This window comes from Saccostrea cucullata, unplaced genomic scaffold (assembly GCF_032062105.1).
Source record: "Saccostrea cucullata isolate Sc308-1 unplaced genomic scaffold, CSIRO_AGI_Scuc_v1 ctg1232, whole genome shotgun sequence".
Taxonomy (NCBI): Eukaryota; Metazoa; Mollusca; class Bivalvia; order Ostreida; family Ostreidae; genus Saccostrea; species Saccostrea cuccullata.
Window position 1 is genome coordinate 140856 of NW_026924106.1, and position 25512 is coordinate 166367.

Consider the following 25512-nt stretch of genomic DNA (forward strand, 5'->3'; position numbering starts at 1 on the left):
GAGAACCTGAGTGTATCACTCAAATATCACTTTTGCATGATTTTTACACGGACTGGTACTTATAGTTGTAACAACAGAGGTCGTCTCAAAATTCATTTTTAACGATCGGATCTTAAGTTACAATAATATTTTTTTCACTTTTTTAAGACCTGAGCTCGAAATTGGAATATCAATTATATCACATATAAAGAAGAAAAGCTCATGTTTCAACAACTTTATTAACGATAAAATAAACTATCAAATGTTAACAAATGGTTAAAAAAAAACATATTTTGATACAATAAAAATCAGATTGGAAAAGACTAGAAAAAAATCATCCAAATAAAAAATATAATTAATCAAAGAATTCTTGTTCATTTCATAAAAAAAAACTAGAAATATGTCCATATGACATAAATGCCCAACACATAATTCACCAGTTCACTTAATTGTATTTGTATGCACATGAAACTTTGCTTTATATAGAGTGTAAAGTTTGAAGAAAAGGTTAAACTTGAGTACATGTACTTTCAAAATAACTCAGTTTTATACACAATAGATGAGAAATTTGAAGGCCATAGGGAAAGTCAGTTTAAAAAAAAAAATGCACAATTCTTACCATTTAATTTGAAATAATGTATAAGTTACAAAAATATCTTGAAAAGTTTTTTGGGTTTGGAAGTTAGCAAGCTGCAAATTTTAGAAAAGTGAGGTTAAGGTAAAAACAAATCTTTAAGCTGTTGAATACCTCTCCTATATGTGTCAGCGAATGAAGTTTGATAAACAGAAAATATCTAGAAAAAATCCTTGATTGAAACTGAGCTTAACACAAAGTGTCACAGATTGACAGACAGAAGGACAGATGTCGGACATGACAAACACTATACATGTTACGTGTAATATACATTATAAACCTCTGCAAAAATTTCTCCATTTTAATCCAGAATTGTCTAAAAAGAATTTGATAAACCTTTCGGCATATTGCCTATCAGAAGGCCTGCTATATATTTTAGCAGCAACCCTCTTTTGGGGTCATTGGTGGTTTCAGAAATTTCTTGCTTTCTTTTGATTTCGGACATTTTCTTCTTTTTTCTTCCCATGACTACTTTTAGTTTCTTTGGACTCAGTGATATATTAGATATAGCAAACGCTGAAAAAAAAAATACACTCTACATTGTATAATATTTAATGGGATTGTTCATTCTTTACAGTTTCTCCATTCAATTTATTAATTCGTTTATATGTATTTTCTTCTAAGGATCTTTGAATTTGTAGTATCTTCTGTAAACAGCATACGTGAGAGAGAGAGAGAGAGAGAGAGAGAGAGAGAGAGAGAGAGAGAGAGAGAGAGAGAGAGAGAAAGCTATATGGGGGAGGGAGAAAGATACTTAAAGCCATGACTTTGAAATTAATAATACTTTCTCAGCCTTTTCAAATCAACATAATTTATCATAAAACTCTGAATATAAATTGATTTCTTGTTTCTGACTTTTTGTTATACCAGCTCTTTTGAGACAACCCCGTATATGGTTAATTCGGAACTGCTTAAAATGGGATGTTGTGAATATTGCTTTTTATTTTGGATTTACGTCGTATTTTAACGAAACCGAAATTTCATGAGATAGAAGATACATCTATGTTTCATTCACATCTCTTAAATGAAATACATACCTTACCACAGTTTCAGAGCACGTCTTTACTTTCAAGATAGCACGTGTTTAATGTCGGTCAACGTCACTTAAGCGCTTGCGGTTGTAAACAAAAAGCCTGGACACGCTAAGAAAGACGGAGTTCTTGACCTCGCTATGTCATCCAAAGTATGGACAATACATAAAGCTTCATTTATGTAAGGAATCATTAGAAACAGAAACATTTATGTTTGCATAATTTTAATTATTTAATTAAAATTATTCGGAACTGCTTAAAATCCGGAACTGCTTAAAGCACTGTATATTTCTATATTTCATTTATCAAACTCTGTTGTAAGGACCACTTTTTTACTCTCTTGCTTAAACTTTGCATGTACATGTAAAATTTTATTTTATGCCAAAGCAAGCCCTTAAATATCTCATATAACCAGAGCAAGTTTCAATAAAATACAATATATAACGCGGGCTTTGCTTGGACTGAAAAAAAGATACCATTCTATATTTCGAAATATTAGCTATAAATCCGAACAATATCTAATAGGTATTGGGGGGGGGGAGGTTTACATACGTATACACCCCCCCTCTCTCTCTCTCTCAGTTTTTTTGCTAATTAATATATATAACATACTATAGAAAAAAGGCATCTAACGTTCGTGTCCCCTCAGTAATAACGTCTGATGTCCTTTTGGCTTTCCAAGGAATATTTTCTTTGTAGTTTCCCAAATGAAAAATTTTGGACACCCCCCCCCCCGACTGTTATTGCTTCATCTATATATGTGTATATTTCTGTGTCCATGTTCTCTTGGGAGTACTGTTCGCATTTTCCAGTGCATTCTGATTTAAGCAGCATGTACTTAATTCTTCAATTTAGAAGTGGAATCATTATTTGACTACTAAATAGAACGAACCGTTGAGGCTGATTCTCAAATTAGCTTTTGGTACTTTGATTTTATGTGAAGTTGGTTCTAACAAGGTTTGGTTGTAATTTTAAAAGATACATGTATTGTAAAATTTATTTTAGTAATGACCAAGCCCAAGTTCCCGTTTCTGAATACCATCCTATAATAATTTTTGTTGTCTCTACCCCCCCCCCCCCCCCCCAATTTATCTGGTCTCCTCAATTTCAAAATCCACATCTACCGCTATACAATTTAATAATTTGGTATATAATGTGTCTGTGTGACCATACATGAAATCAACTTAAATGTCTCTTGTTTTCCTATGATACTTAGAACGCTGATTCTGAACATTCAGTATACAAATGAGATCAAATTTTTGAGACACACTGTAGGAAATCTAATTCGAGTAATCCCCCTTGATTTAACGAACTCTCGTTCACTACGTGACTCAGCGTGACATTGTTGTCAACAGAAACAGGACAGCAAGACAGTTCTTGCTTAGAAAACAGAGGCTCACAGAGTATTTAGTACAATAATCATGGATGAATTTCAGACCGGAGAGGAGGTAAGACATAATTAAAGTAGCATTTATCGTCGAAGTTGCTCATAAGTGTTTCAACAAGAAGTCCAAAGTGTGTTCAAATGAATGACATTTTTATCTTGCTTTTCAGACAGCATTTGTCACAGATGAAGTTACAAACATCGTGAAAGAGGTTTGAATAGTTTAATATTGTCTTCTGTATTTTTTCCTCGAGTTATTTGAAAACGCTATAAGTTAATTAAAGGGCATATTACATTTACAATAATGATGAAATATTTAGATAACTATAGACACATCAGATATGTTTATCTACTCCAACTGTATCTTTGTTATAATCAAGATGTCACAATATTGCTAAACAGAATGAAAAGATGCAACTTTTGTCTCTGAAACTTTTCTGATGGCATGATTTCCATCATATAGACAATGGTCATATAATATATATTGATTTGAAACCCTCATAAATTTTAATATTATATACTAAGGCATATATCAACAATAATTATACCCGTTTGCAATTTAAGTTTTTCTGACATATATACATATATAATATGAATATTTTTCATTCATTTTAGGCCATAGAAAGTACCATTGGTCCAAATTCTTATCAACACAACAAAGTGAACCAGTGGACGTCAAATGTAGTGGAACAGTGTTTAAATCAGCTAACAAAATTAGGGAAGCCCTTCAAATATATTGGTAAGATGCTAAGAACAGCAAAATTTATACACTGTGTTCGAAAATACATTTTGATTGCCTTAAGGGGGGACCTATGTCGTTCGATGTCAAAGCAGCGTTATGTGACGTCACAATAGCGACGTTTGTTTTTTTCCCGCTGACTTTTGCAACTGTGATCATAGGCATAACATTGTTTATATTAATCAAAAACGTACACAGTTTACAAAAAGAAAATTTTTTCATCAATTAAAACAGTTTTATTTGATTTATGGAGTTTGTTAATATCAGAATTCTCTTCCTTTGGTTGATAATTCATAGCAATTTCAGTTGTGAAGAAATACCTCTATGATATGCTGATATAGAAATGCAAAAAATATAAGATAAAATTCAGCAAAGACAGCGGCTTAAATTAGGGAAATATGTTTAATTTTATGATTACCATTAATTGTATTTTCTGGATAAAACTAAGAAAAAATTAAGAAATGTACTTGTACCTTTATTTACTTATTGATTTATAGTATATGTAGATTTTATTGTATAAAGTTATTCCTAGGTTCTATTAGGTGTTGGTTGTTGACGGGGAAATAGGGGGTGGGGGAAGAATGATTAGAATGAAGATAAAAAGAGTTTATCTGTTTAAATTATTTCTTATTAAGACAAAATACTCATTTTTTGCAAAATAGTTTTATATTCAGATGTTTGTCAGTGCTAACTTACCCTTTTTTTAGTGCAGAAAGGTCAATATTTATGACAGAAGAGTACGAAAATAAAAGAAAACGTCATATTTCTCGTTTATTTTATCATAAAGGTATACTTTTTTCCTTGTTAAATTAAAGAGAGGGGTCAGTTCTTTCAAATAATATAAATTACAACATTTTCACACAAAGACTTTTTAAGATATTACCTGTTATGTATGTCAGAATTGTAAAAAATACGACAAGAAAAACGGGGTGATACTTACATTGTGCTCCTTTATAAATTCTTCATGCGAGATGAATTACAATGAATTTGCCTTCATTTTAAAGATACAAGTCATATAAATTAAATACATGTTGATTTCGAATGTGATTTGACATTTTTGGTTCTTTTTAGCGCATATTTGGAGTAGAACAATAATGACTGAAAATAATCTATTTTTAGCATTTCACACTGTTTTTGCACGTGCTCCTGTGTAAAAATAAGCGTATAAAGGTATTGTTTTTAATACCTAAAAATTAAGATAAAGTGGTCAGGAAAGAAATGTCAAAGTTTTGAAAATTTCACACAAAGACTTTTCTGACATAGGTCCCCCCTTAATGTGCATGTACTTTTCAGTTATAGTAAGGTTACATGATAATAAAATAAATAAACGTTGATGTACCTACTATTCAAATAGTTACAAGCATCTTGATGAAAAAGACTGGATCAGGGTTACATGTGGCTTACTCCTGTTTTTGGGAGGGGGCCACAGATGGTCAGTATTTGCCCCTCATGATAACTGTGGTAGTACTCTTTTGCAGGGCAAATTAATAACTTTTGGCGAAGTTTTTGTTGATAGATAATTAAATGACATTTAATGTTATAAGACAATTACCAACTTTTACGTCATATTTTGCCAAAATATAGCATTTTGCCCTGCTAAAGAGTTGCACCGCAGTTATCGTGAATGTGTCTATTAGGGCATGGGTAACTATTAAGGTTTCTCTGATTTCTGGTATAGCACTAGCGTTTTGGAAATATTTTATACAGTTTTAATATCTTGTTTACTTCATTGTCATTATATATTTAGTAATCAATGTGTTTGATTTTTTCAGTTACCTGTGTAATTATGCAGAAGAATGGTGCAGGGTTACATACAGCTAGCTCTTGTTTCTGGGACAATGGCACAGATGGTGGGTTTTCAATTTTGTTTTAGACAATGACAGAAATAATTTTTTTTAATTCGTTGTAGACAATGACAGATATTAATTTTTAATGACTACTGACAAATTGTTTTGGTACAGATTAGCTTCAGTGTCTTGATACAATGTATCTGCGGGGCTAGATATCTGGTATATTGAAACATTGTTGAAAATACTAGCAAAACTACTGGTATTTAGGGGGATATACTACACTAAATTGCATATATGAATTATATAATATCTAAAATAATGTTTAATAATTACCGGTATTGCATTTGTAGAATGGCAACCTAAATTTTTGCAAAACATAGAATTTTAACCTGGAAAAAAAGATAACCGTTAATTACTTTAAAAACTTTGATGATTCTTTGTAAGATTTGTATGCACTTAGTCCATTGTGAGGTCTCTGAGTAAGAAAATTTAAAGGAAAAGAAGCCTCGAAACCAATACTGAATGTTTATATAGAGATTGTTTTTTGTTTTGTAGGAAGTTGCACAGTGAGATGGGAGAACAAAACAATGTATTGTATTGTTAGTGTGTTTGGTTTGGCAATCTAAAGAGAAGGAGGGGGTATAACTACTAAAGGGGAAATAACTTTGTGACAAAGACTTGCGACTGTTCAGAGGACTATACAAAAAGTGACAAACTTCCATTTTCATTCCTATGGGTCTTTTAAGATGTAGGCCTGCTTCAACAATTTGCTTCAAGAAGCAATGTAATTCATTTTCTTTGTAAACATGCAAATGATGATAGCTGTGTTTCTTTTGCAATGGCCTTGTGGATTAATTACATTTTAATTTCTAATTTTAATGATTAACAATGCATGTACATGTATATGAAATTGTATACATATAAGCTGCAAGAAATCTGTACATTTACAGGTATTAGAGAATTTTAGTTATATAAGTAGAAACAATTTTCATCCAGTTGTTGAAAATGGCTCTGTGATACACTCATAAGAATTTCAGCTTCTCAAATATTTTTTTTTCTTTTTAAGACTTTTAACATTTAATGAATAAGGTGTAATGTAGCAATTTCTTCAGTCAAGTGAACAAAATAAGGAACAGATTGTCTTGATGTCATGCTTACATTTTTTTTTTTGTTTCAAATTTTAATTCTATTTAATATATATTTATTCCATCATTTGTACATAATGTACTTCTTATAGAACATAATAATAAAATTTTGTGTTCAGCTAAATTTGCTTTTACTTATGTGATGATTTTAAATTAGGGATGGCAGATAATGCTCTTTTATCGTTTGTAAATTCTGTTGAGAAGAGTAAATTTTTTTCATCTCTATTCAACATTTAATGTCTCGGTGTGTCGGATCAGATTCATAAGTGATCCATACATATTGTGTGTTCTAAAATCAATACCTGGGAAGCTTCCTTGTAAAATTGTGAAATTGAATTTCAATCTGCTCAATTATGTTGATAAGAGTTAAAAGGCTGATAAGAGAACAAAAGTTTTTCAAAGTGAAGGACCCACAGTTCTATAGAAGTATACATGATGCTTATTTACTACAATTAAATACAAATTTACTTTTATAAGTCATGAAAAATACAGCACTATTAATAATGATGATTAATGATAAAATACCTAGACCCCTTTTTATGAATAAGAATAGCAAGGTATATTTTCCTTGTAGCCATACAGCGAGGATTTGTGTGTACTACAATGATCAGAAATTGCTTCAGTCTTTGCAGATTAAGGAATGACATTTTAAAATTATTGCTTTATAATCACACTGCTCTTAAATTGCTATTTAACATCTTACAGAAGCAAGATATGAAATACAAAAGGTAACTACTAGATGTCAAATGCAATATGAAAATACCATTTGTCAATCATTTCATCAAAAACAAAAGGTGATACTTAGCCAGAGTAAATCTATTCTTATACATGTATAAATAGCAATTGATCTCCACTGCTACATGGTCAATGAAGTTCATGTCATACTTGAAAGTCAAATTCATATTGCAGGGAAAATGGCTCGGCAAAATTTTGCACTTTTTGAGAGTTCTCTAATTTGTATTAATTATGTCCCCCTTTGAAGAAGAGAGGACATATTGCTTTGCTGCTGTCTGTCTGGCTGTCTGTCCAACAACAGTTTCTGTTCATTTCCTTCGCAAAGGTTGCACTAGCTGTAGAAAATGAAACTGTAGCATTATGGTTTTGTATTTTAGTCTTTGACCATATGACCTTATGGTCAAAAACTAAAATAGAATACCATAAAGCTACAGTTTCTATAGCTAAGGTTGCATTCTGAAATTCCGGTGTCATATAATATATTGAACCCCGCGATAATTTGAACCCTGGTTCAAAATATCGCTGCGAAATATTGAACCCCCCTATAAAATATTGAACCCGGGGTTCAAAATATTATGGCCATAAAATATTGAGTCCCCCTTCCCTTTCAATTTTACAGGGAGGGGGGTTCAAAATATTATGGCCATAAAATATTGAGTCCCCCTTCCCTTTTAATTTTACAGGGAGGGGGGTTCAAAATATTATGGCCATAAAATATTGCCCCCCCCCGTCCTTTTAATTTATGAGGGAGGGGGTTCAAAATATTATGGCCATAAAATATTGACCTCCCCCGTCCTTTTAATTTGTGAGGGAGGGGGGTTCAAAATATTATGGCCATAATATTTTGAACCCCCCTCCCTGTAAAATTAAATATTATGGCCATAAAATATCGCGTCCCCCGCCCTTTTAATTTATGAGGGAGGCTAGGGGGTTCAAAATATTATGGCCATAAAATATTGAGTCCCCCAACCCATTTAATTTTACAGGGAGGGGGGTTCAAAATATTATGGCCATAAAAGATCAAGTCCCCTCCCTCACAAATTAAAAGGACGGGGGGGGGGACTCAATATTTTATTGCCATAATATTTTGAACCCCCTCCCTCATAAATTAAAAGGGCGGGGGACTGGATATTTTATGGCCATAATATTTTGAACCCCCCTCCCTGTAAAATTAAATAAGCAGGGGGACTCAATATTTTATGTCCATAATATTTTGAACCCCTCACCCATAAATTAAAAGGGCGGGGGACTCAATATTTTATGGCCATAATATTTTGAACCCCCCTCCCTGTAAAATTAAATGGGCAGGGGGACTCAATATTTTATGTCCATAATATTTTGAACCCCTCCCCCATAAATTAAAAGGGCGGGGGACTCAATATTTTATGGCCATAATATTTTGAACCCCCTCCCCCATAAATTAAAAGGGTGGGGGACTCAATATTTTATGGCCATAATATTTTGAACCCCCCTCCCTGTAAAATTAAATGGGCAGGGGGACTCAATATTTTATGGCCATAATATTTTGAACCCCTATCTCTTGAATGAAAAAGGTAGGGGTTCAATATTTTATAAGGGGGTTCAATATATCGCAGTGAAAAAGTGAACCCGGGTTCAAAATATTATGCGATATTTTGAACCCGGGTTCAATATATCGCGGTATCAAAATATTATGCTACACCGGCCTGTGTGGGCAATATGCATTTTAGTTATAGTCACACAATACAAAAGAAACTTTAATACATTTATTTTTTGCAAATAGCCTATAACAATAAGCATTAAAACCTAAATATCACATTTGAGTTTATTCCTTCGTCTTTATTTCTTGGACTCTTCACTTTTCTCTGACATTGGTGTAAAATTTTGTGGGGTGGATTCCAGAACTTCTTCATTCTGAATCAAACGTGGATCAACAATGTTATACCTGACAGGTTTTGTTACCTGCTGCGTAGAGTTGTCAGAATTCACAGTAGCATCACTATTAATCATTGTCTGACTTCCAGTCATATCAGTACTGTGATTTTGTTGGAGTACAGAAGACATGGTTGTGCTGGGATAACTTACAGTTGTAGCAGACGGATAATAAGCTGCACACTGAGGTTGCTGGGGCCACTGCTGAAAAGAGGGTACTCCTGGCTGACCATACATATACCCTGGTGGTGGAACATTTGTTGGGACCACGAAGGTCCCCTGTGGGGCAAACTGTGGGGGTGGGTAGAAGGGAATAGTTTGATGTACACTCTGTGTCTGTCCACTCACAGTGCCCGTATTTGGCAGATATAAGCTTGGATTAGTCTGTGGAAGGGGTATATCTTGCACTTGTTCAGGTGGCCACAACTTATCGTCTGTGGTTTTGATTGCATTGTTAGGAGAAACACCTTCTGAGTTCAAACTCATATTTTGTTGGGAATTCAATTTTTCTTGGGACAAAAAGTCTTCAATCTGTTTTTCGGTTATTTTTGTCTTAGAATGCCCTGGGCCTGACACCACAATGTCTGTTTTGAGCCTATTTCCAACAGAATTGTCACTATCTTTATACATTGATGGGGGTGCAAATTCAGCAATTCTTTCACTTCTTCTGTCTTCAAAGTATCTTTGCTCACTTGACATGGGGAATAGTTCTGAAATACAAACAAGGAAATAACGTTACATGTATATTCAACAGAGAAAAATAAAGTATACAAACATAATTCAGCCTCCTTCATATACATACACACAATTTACAGAGTTATGCTCTATATCCAAGTTGTTTCTCTATAAGAAAAGTAAAATGTATCAAGAACCAACTTTTGATTTAACAAAGTAAAGAAAGTTCCACTTAATTATGAGACAGAATTTACACCTTGTCTTCCTTAAGTCCTTTGATAAGTACTACTTTCTGGCCCTGTCACACTTACTTTCCTTGCCTTTATCCCACTCCCTCTGAGTCCCAGCACGTCTGATGTTTTCGTCCCTGGTTGGCAGTTCTGGTTCCTTTTTTACTGAGTCTCTCTCCTCATTTTTGTCTTCAGGTGCTGCTTCACTGAGTTTGGGTCCTATGTCATCTTCATCATTTTCTTTTTCTACAAAATATTTATTTACAACGTATACCTTATTTGTGTGTCAATACTTTGTAAAAAATGACTTTTCCTGAGAGTTTTTTTTCCCTTTATTAATTTATCTGAGTTAATCAACTTTCAATTGATAAAACCCTTTAAATCCTCCAAACATGGTAGAGCAAACTAGAAAACTGACCAGTCAGCAAGGGCCCCGCCATGGGGTAGAATTAATAGGGTGCAGCTTACAGAATGATTAATAAATGTACGAAGAATAAGCAACAGCAACTGTATTCTTAAAATTTCAAGATAATTCCTGAATATTCAAAAACCTGAAAATAATATCCTTGTATTTACATTAGGCAGTAAAGAACAACTTAACATTGAATGTATATATAAACAATTATGAAGCTTGTGTTATATAAAATGCCAGCCTTCAATGAATGCAAATATCATGAAGGCTTGACCTTAACTTCAAACAAACAGCAGTTGCAGACAAAGGTTTTCATTAATCTTAAAGTGACAGATAAAGAAAAGCCTACTAAATTTTCTGCAGCAGGCTAGATAATTAATCCCAAGGGATTAATTGTACCTCTCTCATCATTTTCTTCTAAATTTACAATAAGAACTTTTTCAGTATTAATGATAGAATGGGGTTTTTATACAACTACATTAAAAATTAATAATATTCTTGAATTAATATATTTAAAAAAAAAGTGAAAAAAGTGAAAAAAAGTAAATCAAAAAATCTTCTTTAATCTATTTCTTTTTTTTAGAATTCAATGAAATCATAACTATCAAACAAAAATAAATAATAAAAATTTATATTTAAATCCACATTTCAGAGTGTTCATAGCATTCCAAATTGATTTAACTTCAAAACAAACTTCATTTGCAGACAGAGGTGGTAATTAATCTCAATGTGACAGATAAAGATAATGCTCTGGATTTTCTTCAGGAGGAAAGCTAATTAATCCCAAGGGACTCCTAGCAGCATTCAGTTTACAATGGGAACATCTTCAGCAGTTATCTCTCTTTGCCAATGCATTCTTATAAAAAGTTAAGGAATCTACCCTACCACCCCAGCTCCAAACCATGGGACATAGAGAACCAAACTTAGCATCAAAATATGTATTTCTGCCTACTGAACTACCGTGCCAAATTTGTACTTGATTGGGCAACCATAAAAAAAGTTGCCCGTTCATTCTTATGCATAGTTAAGGAATCTACCCCACCACCCCAGCTCCAAACCATGGGACATAGAGAACCAAACTTAGCATCAAAATATGTACAGTGGACCCTCATTTATCCGGACGCTTTGGTTCCCAGTCAATATGTCCGGATATGTGAAGCATCCGGATATCTGAATCACCACTTAAATAAGACAAAATAACATTTAAAAATTTCGTTCCGTTGAAAGATCGTCTGGATACTGAAGCATCCGGATATCTGAGGGTCCACTGTATTTCTGCCTACTGAACTACCATACCAAATTTGAACTTGATTGGGCAACCATAAAAAAAAGTTATTAGAAAAAAACAGAAAATTTGAGGACGGAAGAGTGACAGATGGACAGGCAGACAGCTAGACAGACAGACGGACAGACAGAGTGATTACTATAGGGCACCCGCAAATCCTTGCGGGGCCCTAATTATCATGGAACAGTAACATGCTTGTTCATGTACAAATACAGGTTCATATACATATAATTTCAGTCATCACAGGTTATCTGTATTTAGTGTACCGGGTATAAGAAAGTCATGTATTTTCCGTATTTTTGAAAGAATTTAAACAAACATCCAATAAATATTGCATCCAGTAATATACATGCATATATCCTATGAACCAGTTATTACAACAAAGCTTTGACTTGTACCTCCAGGAAGCTCTGTAATGCCTTCCCTTTTCATTTTCCTCTGTTTGACTTTGGCCAGTCTGGCTTCCATAATGGCTTTTCTTTTTTCCTTGACTTTTTCTTTACGATCCCTCTCATCTTTAGTCTAAGAACAAGAGGCCCATGGGCCACATCGCTCACCTGAGCACTAAGGCTAGGAAAAGGTAGAAAAAGGTTTTTATTGTAAAGTTTAAATCCAAAAGAAGTCCCATGACCAATCATGGATTTGCTATTTTTTAGAAAATGATTTTTAAAGAATTTTCCTATATATTTCTATGTAAAACTTTGGTTGGCCATTTTGGCCCCGCCCTACCCCGGGGGAGGGGGGGGGTCATGATTTGAACAAACTTGAATCTACACTACCTGAGCATGCTTCCATTTAAATATGATGAATTATAGCTTTGTCATTCTTGAGAAGAAGATTTATAATGCATTTTCCTATATATTTCTATATAAAACTTTGGTCGGCCATTTTGGCCCCGCCCTACCCCCAGGGGTCATGATTTGAACAAACTTGAATTTACACTACCTGAGCATGCTTCCATATGAATATGATGAATTATGGCTTTGTCATTCCTGAGAAGATTTTAAAAGAATTTTCCTATATATTTCTATGTAAAACTTTGGTCGGTCATTTTGGCCCCGCCCTACCCCTGGGGGTCATGATTTGAACAAATTTGAATCTACACTACCTGAGCATGCTTCCATATAAATATGATGAATTATGGCTTTGTCATTCTTGAGAAGAAGATTTTTAAAGAATTTTCCTATATATTTCTATGTAAAACTTTGGTCGGCCATTTTGGCCCTGCCCTGACCCCGGGGGTCATGATTTGAACAAACTTGAATCTACACTACCTGAGCATGCTTCCATTTAAATATGATGAATTATGGCTTTGTCATTCTTGAGAAGAAGATTTTTAAAGAATTTTACTATATATTTCTATGTAAAACTTTGGTCGGCCATTTTGGCCCCGCCCTACCCCTGGGGGTCATGATTTGAACAAATTTGAATCTACACTACCTGAGCATGCTTCCATATAAACATGATGAATTATGGCTTTGTCATTCTTGAGAATAAGATTTTTAAAGAATTTTCCTATATATTTCTATGTAAAAGTTTGATCGGCCATTTTGGCCCCGCCCTACCCCAGGGGGTCATGATTTGAACAAACTTGAATGTACACTACCTGAGCATGCTTCCATATAAATATGATGAATTATGGCGGGTACCTGTAAAGTGCGAAACGAAATAGAAACGAAACGAAACGAACTGAAACGAAACGAAATCTGCCGAAACGAAACGAAATCTACCGAAACGAAACGAAACCTACCGAAACGAAACAAAATCAAAACGAAACCTGCCGAAACGAAACGAAACAACACTATCAAAATGTTTTTTTTAATCAAGGTACATGTATATAATTATAAATGTGTAACTACATGTGGACTTTTTTTTTTACTTCAAATAAAATTCATATACTTCAAGCACTTGTTAATATAAAATTTAATTACCGATAAATTATGCTCCCTTCTCAGTCTAATGATGCATTTACGTGTTTGCAAGCTGCAAATATGCACGAGCGTACTACGCATGTATAGTTTCAATATGTGCATTATTTTCTAATTTTTATATCTTAGTCTTATTTTCAGTCCTTATTTATCTAGATTCAACATATCTATCAAAATTGATGTGTTACATGTAAAGGCTCGTTTATGTACGGGTCGAAATAAAGTCACTGTACTGTTGTATTGCAAATGTCTTAAAACATAGGATAAACCAGAGACTTAGAGTATTTAGTATTCCATTCCAAGGTGTCTGGGTTTTTTTTGTTCTATTATACATGTAACTCCAACCGAAATCTTGTGTATCCTTTCTACGTACATACGGTCCTATTTTTATCGAGGTAATTTTGGAGGAAGAAAGGAGTGGTCTGCAATAAAGAGGCTTGACCATAGACGTTTTAAACTATTTAACTGACAAGTAAAAAGTCTCTCGAAGCAAACGATGTCATTTTTAAGTAGGTAAATTATTCAGTAAGATATTAAAAAATATTACATAGGTGTCGGAAGTGGCGGGGAGGAGGGGTTAGCCTCCATCCCCACTTTCTTGCAAAGATATATATTACATAGGCATTGAAAACTGGAGTTTACCTTTTTGTTGGTTAAGCCTCCCCCCCCCCCCCCCACAACTTTCAATTTCCTTCCGACGCCTATGTAGGAACTTGAAGCGAAACAATTGCCTGTGGTGCTTGAACTATATAAATTTCATATGAAGTAAAAAATACACCATATAAACATTCTAAAAGTTTTGTTTCGTTTCGTTTCGGCAGGTTTCGTTTTGATTTCGTTTCGTTTCGTTTCGGTAGATTTCGTTTCGTTTCGGCAGATTTCGTTTCGTTTCAGTTCGTTTCGTTTCGTTTTTATTTCGTTTCGCACTTTACAGGTACCCGAATTATGGCTTTGTCATTCTTGAGAAGAAGATTTTTAAAGAATTTTCCTATATATTTCTATGTAAAACTTTGGTCAGCCATTTTGGCCCCGCCCTACCCCTGGGGGTCATGATTTGAACAAACTTGAATCTACACTACCTGAGGATGTTTCTCCATAAGTTTCATCTTTCCTGGCACAGTGGTTCTTGAGAAGAAGATTTTTAAAATATGCCACCAAATTTTCATTTATTCCCAATTATCTCCCCTTGAATGAGGGCGTGGCCCTTCATTTGAACAAACTTGAATCCCCTTCACCCAAGGATGCTTTGTGGCAAGTTTGGTTGAAATTGGCCCAGCGGTTCTTGAGAAGAAGTCGAAAATGTGAATAGTTTACAGACAGACAGACAGACAGATGGACAGCTAGACGGACGCCGGACAAAATGTGATCAGAAAAGCTCACTTGAGCTTTCAGCTCAGGTGAGCTAAAAAAAAGGGAATAAAGTACAAATGTTACAGATCATAAGTATCTTGTCTTAGGAAACAGAATCAGGAAAGATTCACTTAATTTATTTTTTGCAAAAAGGGGCTTAGTCCGACCCAGGGTTCAGGGGTCATGGATTACCAACCTTTTCCCTCATATCTTTGAGTGTGTCCAGCTGTTCCTTTCTTGACTCCTCATCTTTGGCAAACTGATAAAACCCAACACCATGGCTTCTGATTTCTGTAACAAGATTTCAAAGTTTGTAATGGGACAGTGTCTCAAAATGTTTTTTTTTTTAATGCATGTCTTTCAAAAGATTTGATATTCGTCCTTGTAAGGTATTTTATAAAATAGTAACAGTTACACAATTAAGATTTTTGAAAAATGCAAAATTTTATGCAGAAGACACTCTTTTGAAAATGATAAAGTTTTAACATTCTAATGAAATAAAAAAATTCTAAACCCCCCTCCCCAAATATGAGTTGACCATGAGAATTAAGTGCATGCATCATCCTCATATTGTCAAATAAACCAGCTGGGGTATATTATATATTTATATGGTTGTTGTACGTATATTGTCTCACCATCATACTGGACATTAGAGTAGTGGATTGGCTGATTCATGGCCGCTAACTCTTCCTCCTCCCATTTCTGTCGAAGCATTTCTTTGTACATATCATTGGACACCATCTCAGCTGTTCTGTTGTCAACCTTCACACTGCAAACACATAATCACACCTTACCTTAAAATTCAGATTGGCTTTTGTCTTCATCTTGAAATTTAAGCAGCTCTTAAAACATGATATATTTTATCATACATGAATATCCAAACTTATTTCAATTTATAATTATGTCAATGCACTCTCAACTAATGAAAATTTGTTGTTCATAAACAAGCACCTGTTGTTTCTATGGATGTTTTTGTCCTGCTGCATCAGTTCTGGGAGATCCTTCTTCATGCAGCGACGGGATCTTCCAAACCCATCAACATAATCCACCCTGAACGTAAATCATAGATAAACAAGATGTGTTTGTGAAACACTATGCGCTCGGCGGCAACAAAGTGCGAAAAAACTATTTTTAGATTACAGTCAAGGTCACAAGGTCATTGACCTTGGTGTCCTTTGAAAGCACTTAATTAGTGAAGTATGCACACCAAATATAAAGTCTCTACCTCCAATGGTTTAAAAGTTATAGCGAAAGTTCGAAAAATCTATTTTTAGCATATAAGTCTCAGTTGAGGTCACAAGGTCATTGTCCTTGGTGTCAGTTGTAAGTGTTTAATTAGTGGAATATGCATTACACATATGAAGTCTCTATCTCTCACGGTTCAAAAGTTATGGCGAAAGTTCGAAATAGCTATTTTTAGCATAAAGGTCAAGGTGAAAAGGTCGTTGACCTTGGTGTCAGTTGAAAGTGCTAATTTAGTGGAGTATGCATACCAGATATGAAGTCTCCATCTCTCACGGTTCAGAAGTTATGGCGAAGGTTTAAGTTGACAACAGACAGACAAACAGACAAACAGATAAACAGACAGACAGGACAAAAACAATATGCATCCCGAAAAAATTCGGGCACATAATAAAAGATTTAAACTGTCAAATATAACCTTTATAAAATATTTTCAAAGCAAGACTTCAGAAATTTGTTCTAATTCCATAAAATACATGGTTATGAATTTTTGGTCTTCAGAAATAAAATTCATGAAAATAGAAAATAAATTAAAAATTACTTAGTACTTTATTCTGATCTGATATTCAGAGAGTACATAAATCTGTCAATATGCTCAATTTAATATATCAAAAGATGAAATCACAATGTACCATTCCTCGCCTTCATTGGCTGGTGGAGGAACTACGGCGTGTTTCAGAAGTTCTTCCTCTTGTCGCTCTCTCTCTTCCTCCTCTTCCTTCCTCCTCTTGTCTCTGTCTTCCACAATCCTATCAATGGCTTTCTTCTGGAAGTCCACCAAGTAAACCTGACTCCCATCCTCCTCTGTATATATCCAACAAAAATGGAATTAATTTTCATGATAAAATTTATACAATGTCAATGATTTTAATATTTTCTATGTACAACTCTGGATAACATGTATAAATATATGTACATGTATATGCAAGTACATTAATGATAATGCTTATGGTTCCATTTACCTGGAATGTCACTTCCCTGGGTTATCTTCTCATACAACTTGGCCTTGGCTTCTAAACATTTTCTACAAGAATAAATATTTAATAAGAATACAGGCTCTTGGCTGATTAAGCACTAGTGTCACAGAAATTAACCCCAACCAAAAATATCGTGGTCTTGCGTTCCCCATCTTCCATGCAGAGTTGTTAGTTCATCCCTCAGACAACTCTGCAAGGCTTGCATCAAAATTTTGTGATATAAAATGAAACATATGATATTCCAAGGATCGATGTGCCCAGTAAGATAAACTAATAATTCTAGACTTACTCAGTAAATATCTTTACAAAAGAGAAAACATTAAAGCAAATTTTTCATTAAATGAGTCAAAACAAATGCACTGCTTCAACTTCCTTATCACTTTGATATATGTAAGCCAGTGACAGATATAGGTGAATCATTAAGCTGATAGTAGAGGTTGTTAGGTGCATTAGCATAGAATTTTCAATATTAGCAAGTCATGTGCCACTAACACAACAAATATAAACAAATTACAATGCTTGAACATGTGGAAAAATACAAACCAAGTCATATAAAGTAATGGAGAATAACCTTGACATTAACTGGCTCTAACCTTGACTTCTCATACTGATTTGCCTCTTCTATTTTCTCTTCTAAATCTTTGCTATTTCTTTCTAATACACCTTTGTTCTTTTTGCTCCATATTGTTGGTTTCTGTGAAGAAGTTAAAATATAAATTATGTTACATACAGGTTAAGTGTCACAAAAATGAAATTCATATATTTATAATATAAATTTGCAGTATGTAAGCTAATAGAAAGGTGCATAATCAAAGAATGAGTCCTGCACTCCTGCATGTTTTCTTATCAGGGAATGTTGCTATTATAATCTGCATGGGCATACTAAGTATTTCAGTTTCTCTAACGCCAAAGTTTTTATTTTTTTTGGTTTACGATTTTTTGACACAAAAATATGCGTTGGGCGGTCGAAAAATAAAAATAAAAATAATTTGGAACCTTGACATATTTTTTTCTCCAGTAGCATTGAAATGTATTCAAATGCCTTGTTACTGTTGATGGTTTTCATTCTTCTGACTTACAAGTCCGAGTTTCCATAATAGACACATTGCACGGGTAAAATTAAGTGAATCTGCTATTCTCTGGTCAACCTTTCCACGTATGAGAAAAGTTTTTGGAAACTCTGAAAGTCATGGACTGCTTTCACAACAAACTTTTACCTTAAGATACGTGTGTCCAGGGACCAATTAACCCAGACCCAAAATGTAAGGAGACATTTCTCCATCAAAGAATTTAGGGAGAAGTTTTGAAATTTAGGGAGACTTCTTGGCGCGTATGTGGCACACATTAATCGTTATAAAACTATTTCATTGTTTCAGGGACCTATATACTAAGTATGTAGGTAAACTTAGTATATAGGTCCCTGATTGTTTATAAATTACAAACATTTCTTTTATAATTTTTCTGTATAAACATTGTATTTAAAAATGAATAAGAGAAAAAGAATCTTAATAGAAATCCCCCCCCCAATTACAAGGTATATAGTATTCTAGAAAATATTAATAAAACAACATTGACATTAAATAAAATTTACTACTACGTGTACCACAATTAAAATGTAAAAGTTTCTTATCAGATTAATTGTTTATCAAACTTTCTTTTTTTCATTTCTTACATAGTAGCACAACCTTAAACTTCTAAAATTTCTCTTCTCATTATATTTCCAGACTTTTGGCATAGTCATAATTTTGTTAATTTCTCTTCAAACTTTGTTTTCAATATAAAATTCATTTTCTAATAAAAGTTCATCTGCATACCGATTGAACTACACTTGACTTATGTTTATCGGATCGGATGTGTGACTTCTTAAGAAGTTAATAACTTCACAATTTAACAGTAAAAATATGTCTGTATTCACAGCATGAATTAATTATCTGACAATAAAAAGATCTAAAATCTTCTCCAACATCTTTGGCATGACATCGATAGCTGTCCAGCTGTTTTGCGTCTTGTGTATAACTTGTAACGATGGACTTTTTCATACCCGGAAGTGTAAAATCTAGAGGAGTTCCGACGGCATATTCGATGCATTGGTCATTAGTACAGAAACAGTCTGTAAGCGAGTCACCCCCGAGGTTGGTCCTTGCGCTATCTCGCCATGTGGTTTGACAATCTGTATTTGTGGAGGTCATTTGAATGTTTAAGATGTGTTGTAAATTATAAAAACTATCGTTTGGTCGAGAAAATTTCTGATTAAGAGTCCAGTTTCTAGAGTCAGACACATTATTTTTATTTTTGTAAATAGGGAAAAATAGGGTCGGCGGAATCGTAAACCAAGAGAAAAAAAAACTTTGGCCTAAGTAGGTAAAATGTTCAAAATCATGTATGATCAATAATAACTTTTCCAACATTTGTAACATGTGTAATTTTATTGCAAATTAGAAGCTAGATCCTAAATCAACCAAGTAATTCAATTTCGGAATGATGAGAGTTGTTTTACAGACAGCTTACACCTTTCCTATACTTTCCTACCCTAGTATCACATAATAAAAATATTTTAACATGTTATTCCTAGCTTATGATAAAGGGACAGAGATACTTACTTTTTCTACAGTTTTTCCCTTGATGGTGGTGGCATTTTTATTCTGTAGCTGCTGCTTTTTGAATTCCTCCTGTTTTCTGAATAATTCAGCTTTTAGGTCGATGATCTGTCAAAAACAAGAACTTATTGTTATATCATCCATCTTACAAGTAGCATAAAACATTCAAAAAGACATGTCTTTGGTGATTATGAAAGGACTGAGTCAATCAGCATCCATTTACTGATGAGCTCTGCCACTTTACTTTGGTCGAGATTTGAGACAGATTTATCAATGTTAATTTTAAGTTAGTGAAAATATTAACAGTACATTAAGTACATTAAGTGTGAAATTTAAGTTTCTTAAGCAGTCACAATTGTATCAAACACTGATGATGACAAGATTCAGATCAGTGACTAACTGAGAAAACACTCTTGGATGACTCAGTATTTGTACATTCAAAACACATATTTGGTTCATTACATAAAAAATAAATGGACAAACTTTGCTAAATGTCAGTGAAACAGCCTGAAAGGATTCGAAAATGGTGACTTCAATGTATTCTTCGAAATCATTTAGGAGCTGAGCAGATCTGCTCCGATTTACAATAATATGGGGCGTATTCATACTGTGGGGAAGGCTTGACCTAAGACACAGATTATATTAAATAAAGTAGGTGCTTCAGGCATAATGAATATAAGATTCATCATTGATTGAAGATCAATAATGTACAAATCAGGAGTACTCCGAGAGTCAAGAAGACACTCTTAGAATGTGGACATTAGATTCATGTCTCCACAAGGAAGAAAACAGGATATGATCATGATCCACATTCAATTTAAAACATTGTCAGGATAAAGTTTTTCACATAACTACTATTTATGGTCTGAAGCATTTGTCACTTTGAGCTAAACAGGCTAAGTTGCAACTTTCTAAAATAAGCATTTCTCTATGAATGACAGGTGTACATTTTAGGTGTGCGAATGACAGATAGCTGTAAACTTTAAATTCAGAATTGTCTTTAATTATTCGACTAGACAAAACAGTCGATATTTCAGTTCTTAGCAACTTACAGATGATGAATTGAAATCTCTTTTCCCTTCCATTTTCAAACGCATAAGTGATGAAGACAATTTGGCAGCGTTCAAGAAAGATAATTCATACTTTGTTCAGTTTTAAAATCGCAAATTAAATTTTATCCAGACGTCATATATTTCCTGTAATTAATTATGCTTTCTTTTTTCTTTAACCTTATCATTAAACCGACTAAAATTAGTTAAATTTATTTGAAGCTCATTTTCAGTTGTATAAACGATATAGCCTAAGCGGCTTTCATAAAGCGTGTGAATGACATTGACGAGGTTGTTGAAGAAGGGAAAGCTGGAAGCAGGTAAGCAAAAACCTTGCCTTGCCATTTACTTATATATCAGAAACGTAGAGTATATTTATCTTATGTAACATATCAAAAAAAGATTATTTTCCATAATATGACTGTAAAGTTCTCATTTGATTTGTAGACAACTTTCCCCCAGTATCTCAAGGACAGACAGAATGCAGTGAAAGAATATTCAGTTCTAGTTGAGTGGGAATGTGAGATTACGGTTCAATACCTTACTCTGACTTTCCAATCACTTGCCTCTGCTACTGGAGTTGGAGAACGGATTTTTAAGAAGCTTGTTAAGCAAAGAACCGTTTTGTGGTAAGAATTCATGTATGAAACAATGTATACATTTCTTAGCAATGGGAAAATTGCATCTGGATTAACTGTGAAGTCTTTAGCACACTTATTCAATTTCAGTCCCGGTTTAAAAAGGTCATGGGTTCTAACTTTGGCAGCGACTGACCAAAGTAAAAAAAAAATATGTACTAAATGTTCTGCCAGGTGCTCAGCAGTTTGAAGTGAAAGTTGCGGATCATTCGTATGAGACCTTCAAAACTGTGGCCCACTGTCATGACAGGGATTGGCACAATAATAAACCCTCACTGTACAATGCCTCTGGGTACTCAATAAGGGTCTAATTTTAAGCCCCTCACCAGAATATGTTGTCCCCATATGAGTGAAAAATTCTGGAATGGGACATAAAACAACATACAATCAATTCATTTCAGTCACTACTCGTAAAGATAAATGATTAGGTTTTAAGTTTACTATATATTCAAAGATTGATCTTTGGAACGATTAAGATACCTATTCCAGGGCCTGCGCCACGTGCCACAGTCGCATTGAAGTGGAAAATGGTGCATTAAATCAATCAATGTTGGTGCCAAGGTGCACATTCAATTTTTAACGACAAATCTCATTGGTGGAAGCCCTTCAAAAACTGCTTCTGGTTTAACGAAGCACTTAGATTTGGTACATTACAACGGGTCCCCATTACAACATTAATTTGTAGGGCAAGGTGGTGCTTAGTCCAAATTTTGACATGATTTAACACAAAATATGGATAAATTATGTTCTGTGCGGGTTCCTTTAAATTTGCTGCATTGAAAGTTAGATTCGATTAATTAAAAACGTGTTTTCTTTCTCATTTCATATTTGCTTGTCATTTTGTTTTTTCTTAAAATGGCCCCTCAAATTATTTTGATGGCCTCTTTATTTTCAAAATGGCGCATTAAAAATGTTGACAGTTACGCCATAGTCCCATTGACCTTTTTGGCCTTCCCAATCACTGCTATTCATTTATTTAAAATTGAGTTACACCTAATTTTTCTTACTGCAAAAGACATACTAATCATGTTTAATTGAGCATTATTATACAGTAATACATGTATATACATATTAGATGCATAACCATGTAACAAAGTTACCTGGAAAAGGCAAATTTTAATGAAGAATGTTAATCTACTTTTTACCTGCAATATAATCTAAATCAAGGCATTCAGTTTATTACAAGTCCATAGGCAACTGTGGAAAAAAATCAGTGGATCAATGTGCCAAGTCTGAATTTTCTCTTTGCCCATGTGTTAGTCTAAGAGCTTGCTGTGTCAGGTGGCACTGCTCACTGCACTTTGTGCTGCTAGTTTCACTTATTATTAAAACAGCATAAGGTATTATCAAGTGTTGCACTCAGAGGGGAATATGATGTCTTCTTCCAAATGAAGTTAAAAAAAATATTTAAGGCATATACATGTACCTTTAGGTTTTTCAAGACATGCATTTTGATAGATGTGTTATTATTGAAATGGCACTCTTCATCTGTCTGTCTCCATCTGAATAGTTCTGAACTCTGCACTTTGTCGTCACTTTGAGGTAGGAACTTAAGACTGAATTTCTTCATTGATAAAATATACAGGCCATGAATCCCTCTGTGAATAAGCTGCCAGACGGGTCACAAATTATTGGCACCACCACAACAGTTCAGCCGATTGCCATTCAGCAGCCCATAGGAGTCCGGCAGCAGATCCCAGCAACGATCCCGGGAACTCCCACACAGGCTGAGACTAAGGTACTGGACAAGAGACGTCTACAAGAGCTGGTCAAGGAGATAGATCCCATGGAACAGCTGGACGATGATGTGGAAGAGGTAACCTTAAACTTGTAAATACATATGTGTCTCTTAATTTGACAGTTGGTAGGGTAAGGGGAGGCTAAATATTGCTTGATCTGCCATCTTACAATCACTTGTTTGATGTTTTGAAATTTATTTTTATATATATGTGAGTCATTTTAATTAAGAGTACATTTTCTTTGGAATGACTTCCAGGCCTTGTTGAATATTGCTGACGACTTTATAGACAGCATTGTGACTTCTGCCTGTCAAATAGCCAAGCACAGGAAGTCCAGTACACTAGACGTCAAAGATGTTCAACTACATTTAGGTATTGAACACTAACATGTATATTTCATACATGTATATGTATTTATGTGATCTATAAATGACAAATTATTGATTTCCATGCAAGGTCAGGATAATTTTGAATGAAATTTTAATAAAGTATTATAATTTATCATGTTTATAGTAGTCAAATGATGTCCTTTGTAAATTCCCAATAAAAAGTACTACATGAAGTGACATAATTTCATTAATTCATATGTAATCTTTTTCAAATATAGACTTGGCTTTTGTGCTTTAATTGATATACAGGATTTAATAGCAGGGAATTTATTTAAAAAAAAAAAAGACCCTTTGATTAACTTTTATCTAATTGAAATAATTTGTATTTTCTTACAGAACGTAACTGGAATATGTGGATTCCTGGATTTGGATTGGATGATCTGAAGCCGTATAAAAAGTCTGCAGCCACCGAGGCTCATAAACAGGTCAGGCATGAAATGTGTTACGCACCGATCAGTATATCTTGTCTTTATGTTCATCATGTAGTATTTTTATGTTGCAAGATATACTGGACATGAATAATTTATTTGCCCCCTAGATTGTCAATGTTTAATCAGAATAATGTGAGAATTTTCCATTGATGCAAAGTCTCACCAGATACAAGAAAGTCTCAAATAATTTCATGAATAAATCTTTGACATAAAGTAAAGTATGACTGTCCCATATCTTTACAATCCACATTCATGTACATGAATATAGATTTTTTTAGATAAATAATAATGTCCTTAACACTCAGTCCCTTCTTTCTTTTTTCAGAGGATGGCACTTATCCGAAAAACTCTCAAGAAATATTGAGTTCAAACAGTAAAACTTATTTTCACTGGATAGTTGTTTGATGTGGAAGTGAAGACTTGTGATATTTTGAAAGTGAAAGAAGACAAATGCTGGAACATTGACTTACAAATTCATTTTTGAACATCAAAATCTTCATTCATTCTTTTCACTATGATGGAATCAGTTTCAAGTTCCTGTATAATATTGTTTGTGTCAGTTTTTGAGTCATTTTACCAAAATTTATCATTTTCATCATGTTTTGAGATTTGAAATAAATGTGACATTAATTATGAAGCTTGTTCTTGTAATACATATCTAGAGATACCATCTCTTTAAAAAATTATTTGAGTCTTAATTTTACTGCCTTTGATCACAAGTATTTTGAAACATACTTAATCCACTGACAACAATTTTTACTCAAGCCCTAGAGGGGCTTGAGTTATCTAAAACGATGCTAGGTCATCGATTTACTCAGTTTAAAAACACAAAAATATATTATTTTTGTAGATAAAAAGATTTCTAGAAACAAAAATGAAGCTTATCTTGAAAACATCTGTATATTCAAAGATATTAAGTGTTAAATATTGGATTCTATTTTACGGCGAATGAACAATGAGTGAAGCTCCGCAGCCGCAACAGTTTCTATACAGAGATTTCGCGCTTTCCTTTGCGTAGGAATCTCAGGTAACTTTTTACAGTCGCCGACAAAGCATCCTTGGACGAGTCCACTGCAGACTCTGAAAGGTGACGCAGGTTACCCTATCGTTAACAAATTCTACAATGCATGGCCAGAAAATGTATGGCTGTACCCCCCAACTGAAATTGCTATTCACGGGCCTGCAAATGATGACAGTAAAATAATAGCACAAAATCACTGTT

At 34.0% G+C, this 25512-nt stretch overlaps 3 protein-coding genes across 3 annotated transcripts; 2 read left to right on the plus strand and 1 right to left on the minus strand.

Moving 5' to 3' along the window:
* The first annotated feature begins 2948 nt into the window (after positions 1 to 2948).
* On the plus strand, positions 2949 to 6826 carry LOC134265731 (dynein light chain Tctex-type 1). Its single transcript, XM_062747953.1, has 5 exons — positions 2949 to 3092; positions 3199 to 3240; positions 3644 to 3767; positions 5540 to 5617; positions 6113 to 6826. The coding sequence occupies exons 1-5, from the start codon at positions 3066 to 3068 to the stop codon at positions 6181 to 6183; spliced, it is 342 nt and encodes a 113-aa protein (XP_062603937.1). The 5' UTR covers positions 2949 to 3065; the 3' UTR covers positions 6184 to 6826.
* Positions 6827 to 9211: 2385 nt separating this feature from the next.
* LOC134265744 (coiled-coil domain-containing protein 174-like) lies at positions 9212 to 21172 on the minus strand. The gene is made up of 11 exons (XM_062747965.1): positions 21097 to 21172; positions 20048 to 20152; positions 18041 to 18141; positions 17433 to 17494; positions 17103 to 17274; positions 16180 to 16278; positions 15864 to 15997; positions 15425 to 15519; positions 12349 to 12472; positions 10335 to 10499; positions 9212 to 10058 (listed from the first exon to the last, which is right to left on the minus strand). Exons 1-11 carry the CDS (start codon positions 21139 to 21141, stop codon positions 9256 to 9258), a joined length of 1905 nt encoding a protein of 634 aa, XP_062603949.1. The 5' UTR covers positions 21142 to 21172; the 3' UTR covers positions 9212 to 9255.
* Positions 21173 to 21345: 173 nt separating this feature from the next.
* On the plus strand, positions 21346 to 24927 carry LOC134265732 (transcription initiation factor TFIID subunit 12-like). The gene is made up of 6 exons (XM_062747954.1): positions 21346 to 21413; positions 21541 to 21722; positions 23317 to 23547; positions 23728 to 23842; positions 24196 to 24284; positions 24616 to 24927. Exons 3-6 carry the CDS (start codon positions 23320 to 23322, stop codon positions 24652 to 24654), a joined length of 471 nt encoding a protein of 156 aa, XP_062603938.1. The 5' UTR covers positions 21346 to 21413; positions 21541 to 21722; positions 23317 to 23319; the 3' UTR covers positions 24655 to 24927.
* Positions 24928 to 25512: the final 585 nt, after the last annotated feature.

Coding starts and splice junctions, on each gene's coding strand:
- LOC134265744 (XM_062747965.1), bottom strand. CDS start 21,141: ATGCGTTTGAAAATGGAAGGGAAAAGAGATTTCAATTCATCATCT. Junction 20,153..21,096: donor GAGATTTCAATTCATCATCT/GTAAGTTGCTAA, acceptor TGTTTTTGACAG/ATCATCGACCTAAAAGCTGA. Junction 12,473..15,424: donor TCAAAGATATGAGGGAAAAG/GTTGGTAATCCA, acceptor TCTTGTTCTTAG/ACTAAAGATGAGAGGGATCG.
- LOC134265732 (XM_062747954.1), top strand. CDS start 23,320: ATGAATCCCTCTGTGAATAAGCTGCCAGACGGGTCACAAATTATTGGC. Junction 23,548..23,727: donor TGGACGATGATGTGGAAGAG/GTAACCTTAAAC, acceptor AATGACTTCCAG/GCCTTGTTGAATATTGCTGA. Junction 23,843..24,195: donor AGATGTTCAACTACATTTAG/GTATTGAACACT, acceptor ATTTTCTTACAG/AACGTAACTGGAATATGTGG.
- LOC134265731 (XM_062747953.1), top strand. CDS start 3,066: ATGGATGAATTTCAGACCGGAGAGGAG. Junction 3,241..3,643: donor TTACAAACATCGTGAAAGAG/GTTTGAATAGTT, acceptor CATTCATTTTAG/GCCATAGAAAGTACCATTGG. Junction 3,768..5,539: donor GAAGCCCTTCAAATATATTG/GTAAGATGCTAA, acceptor TGATTTTTTCAG/TTACCTGTGTAATTATGCAG.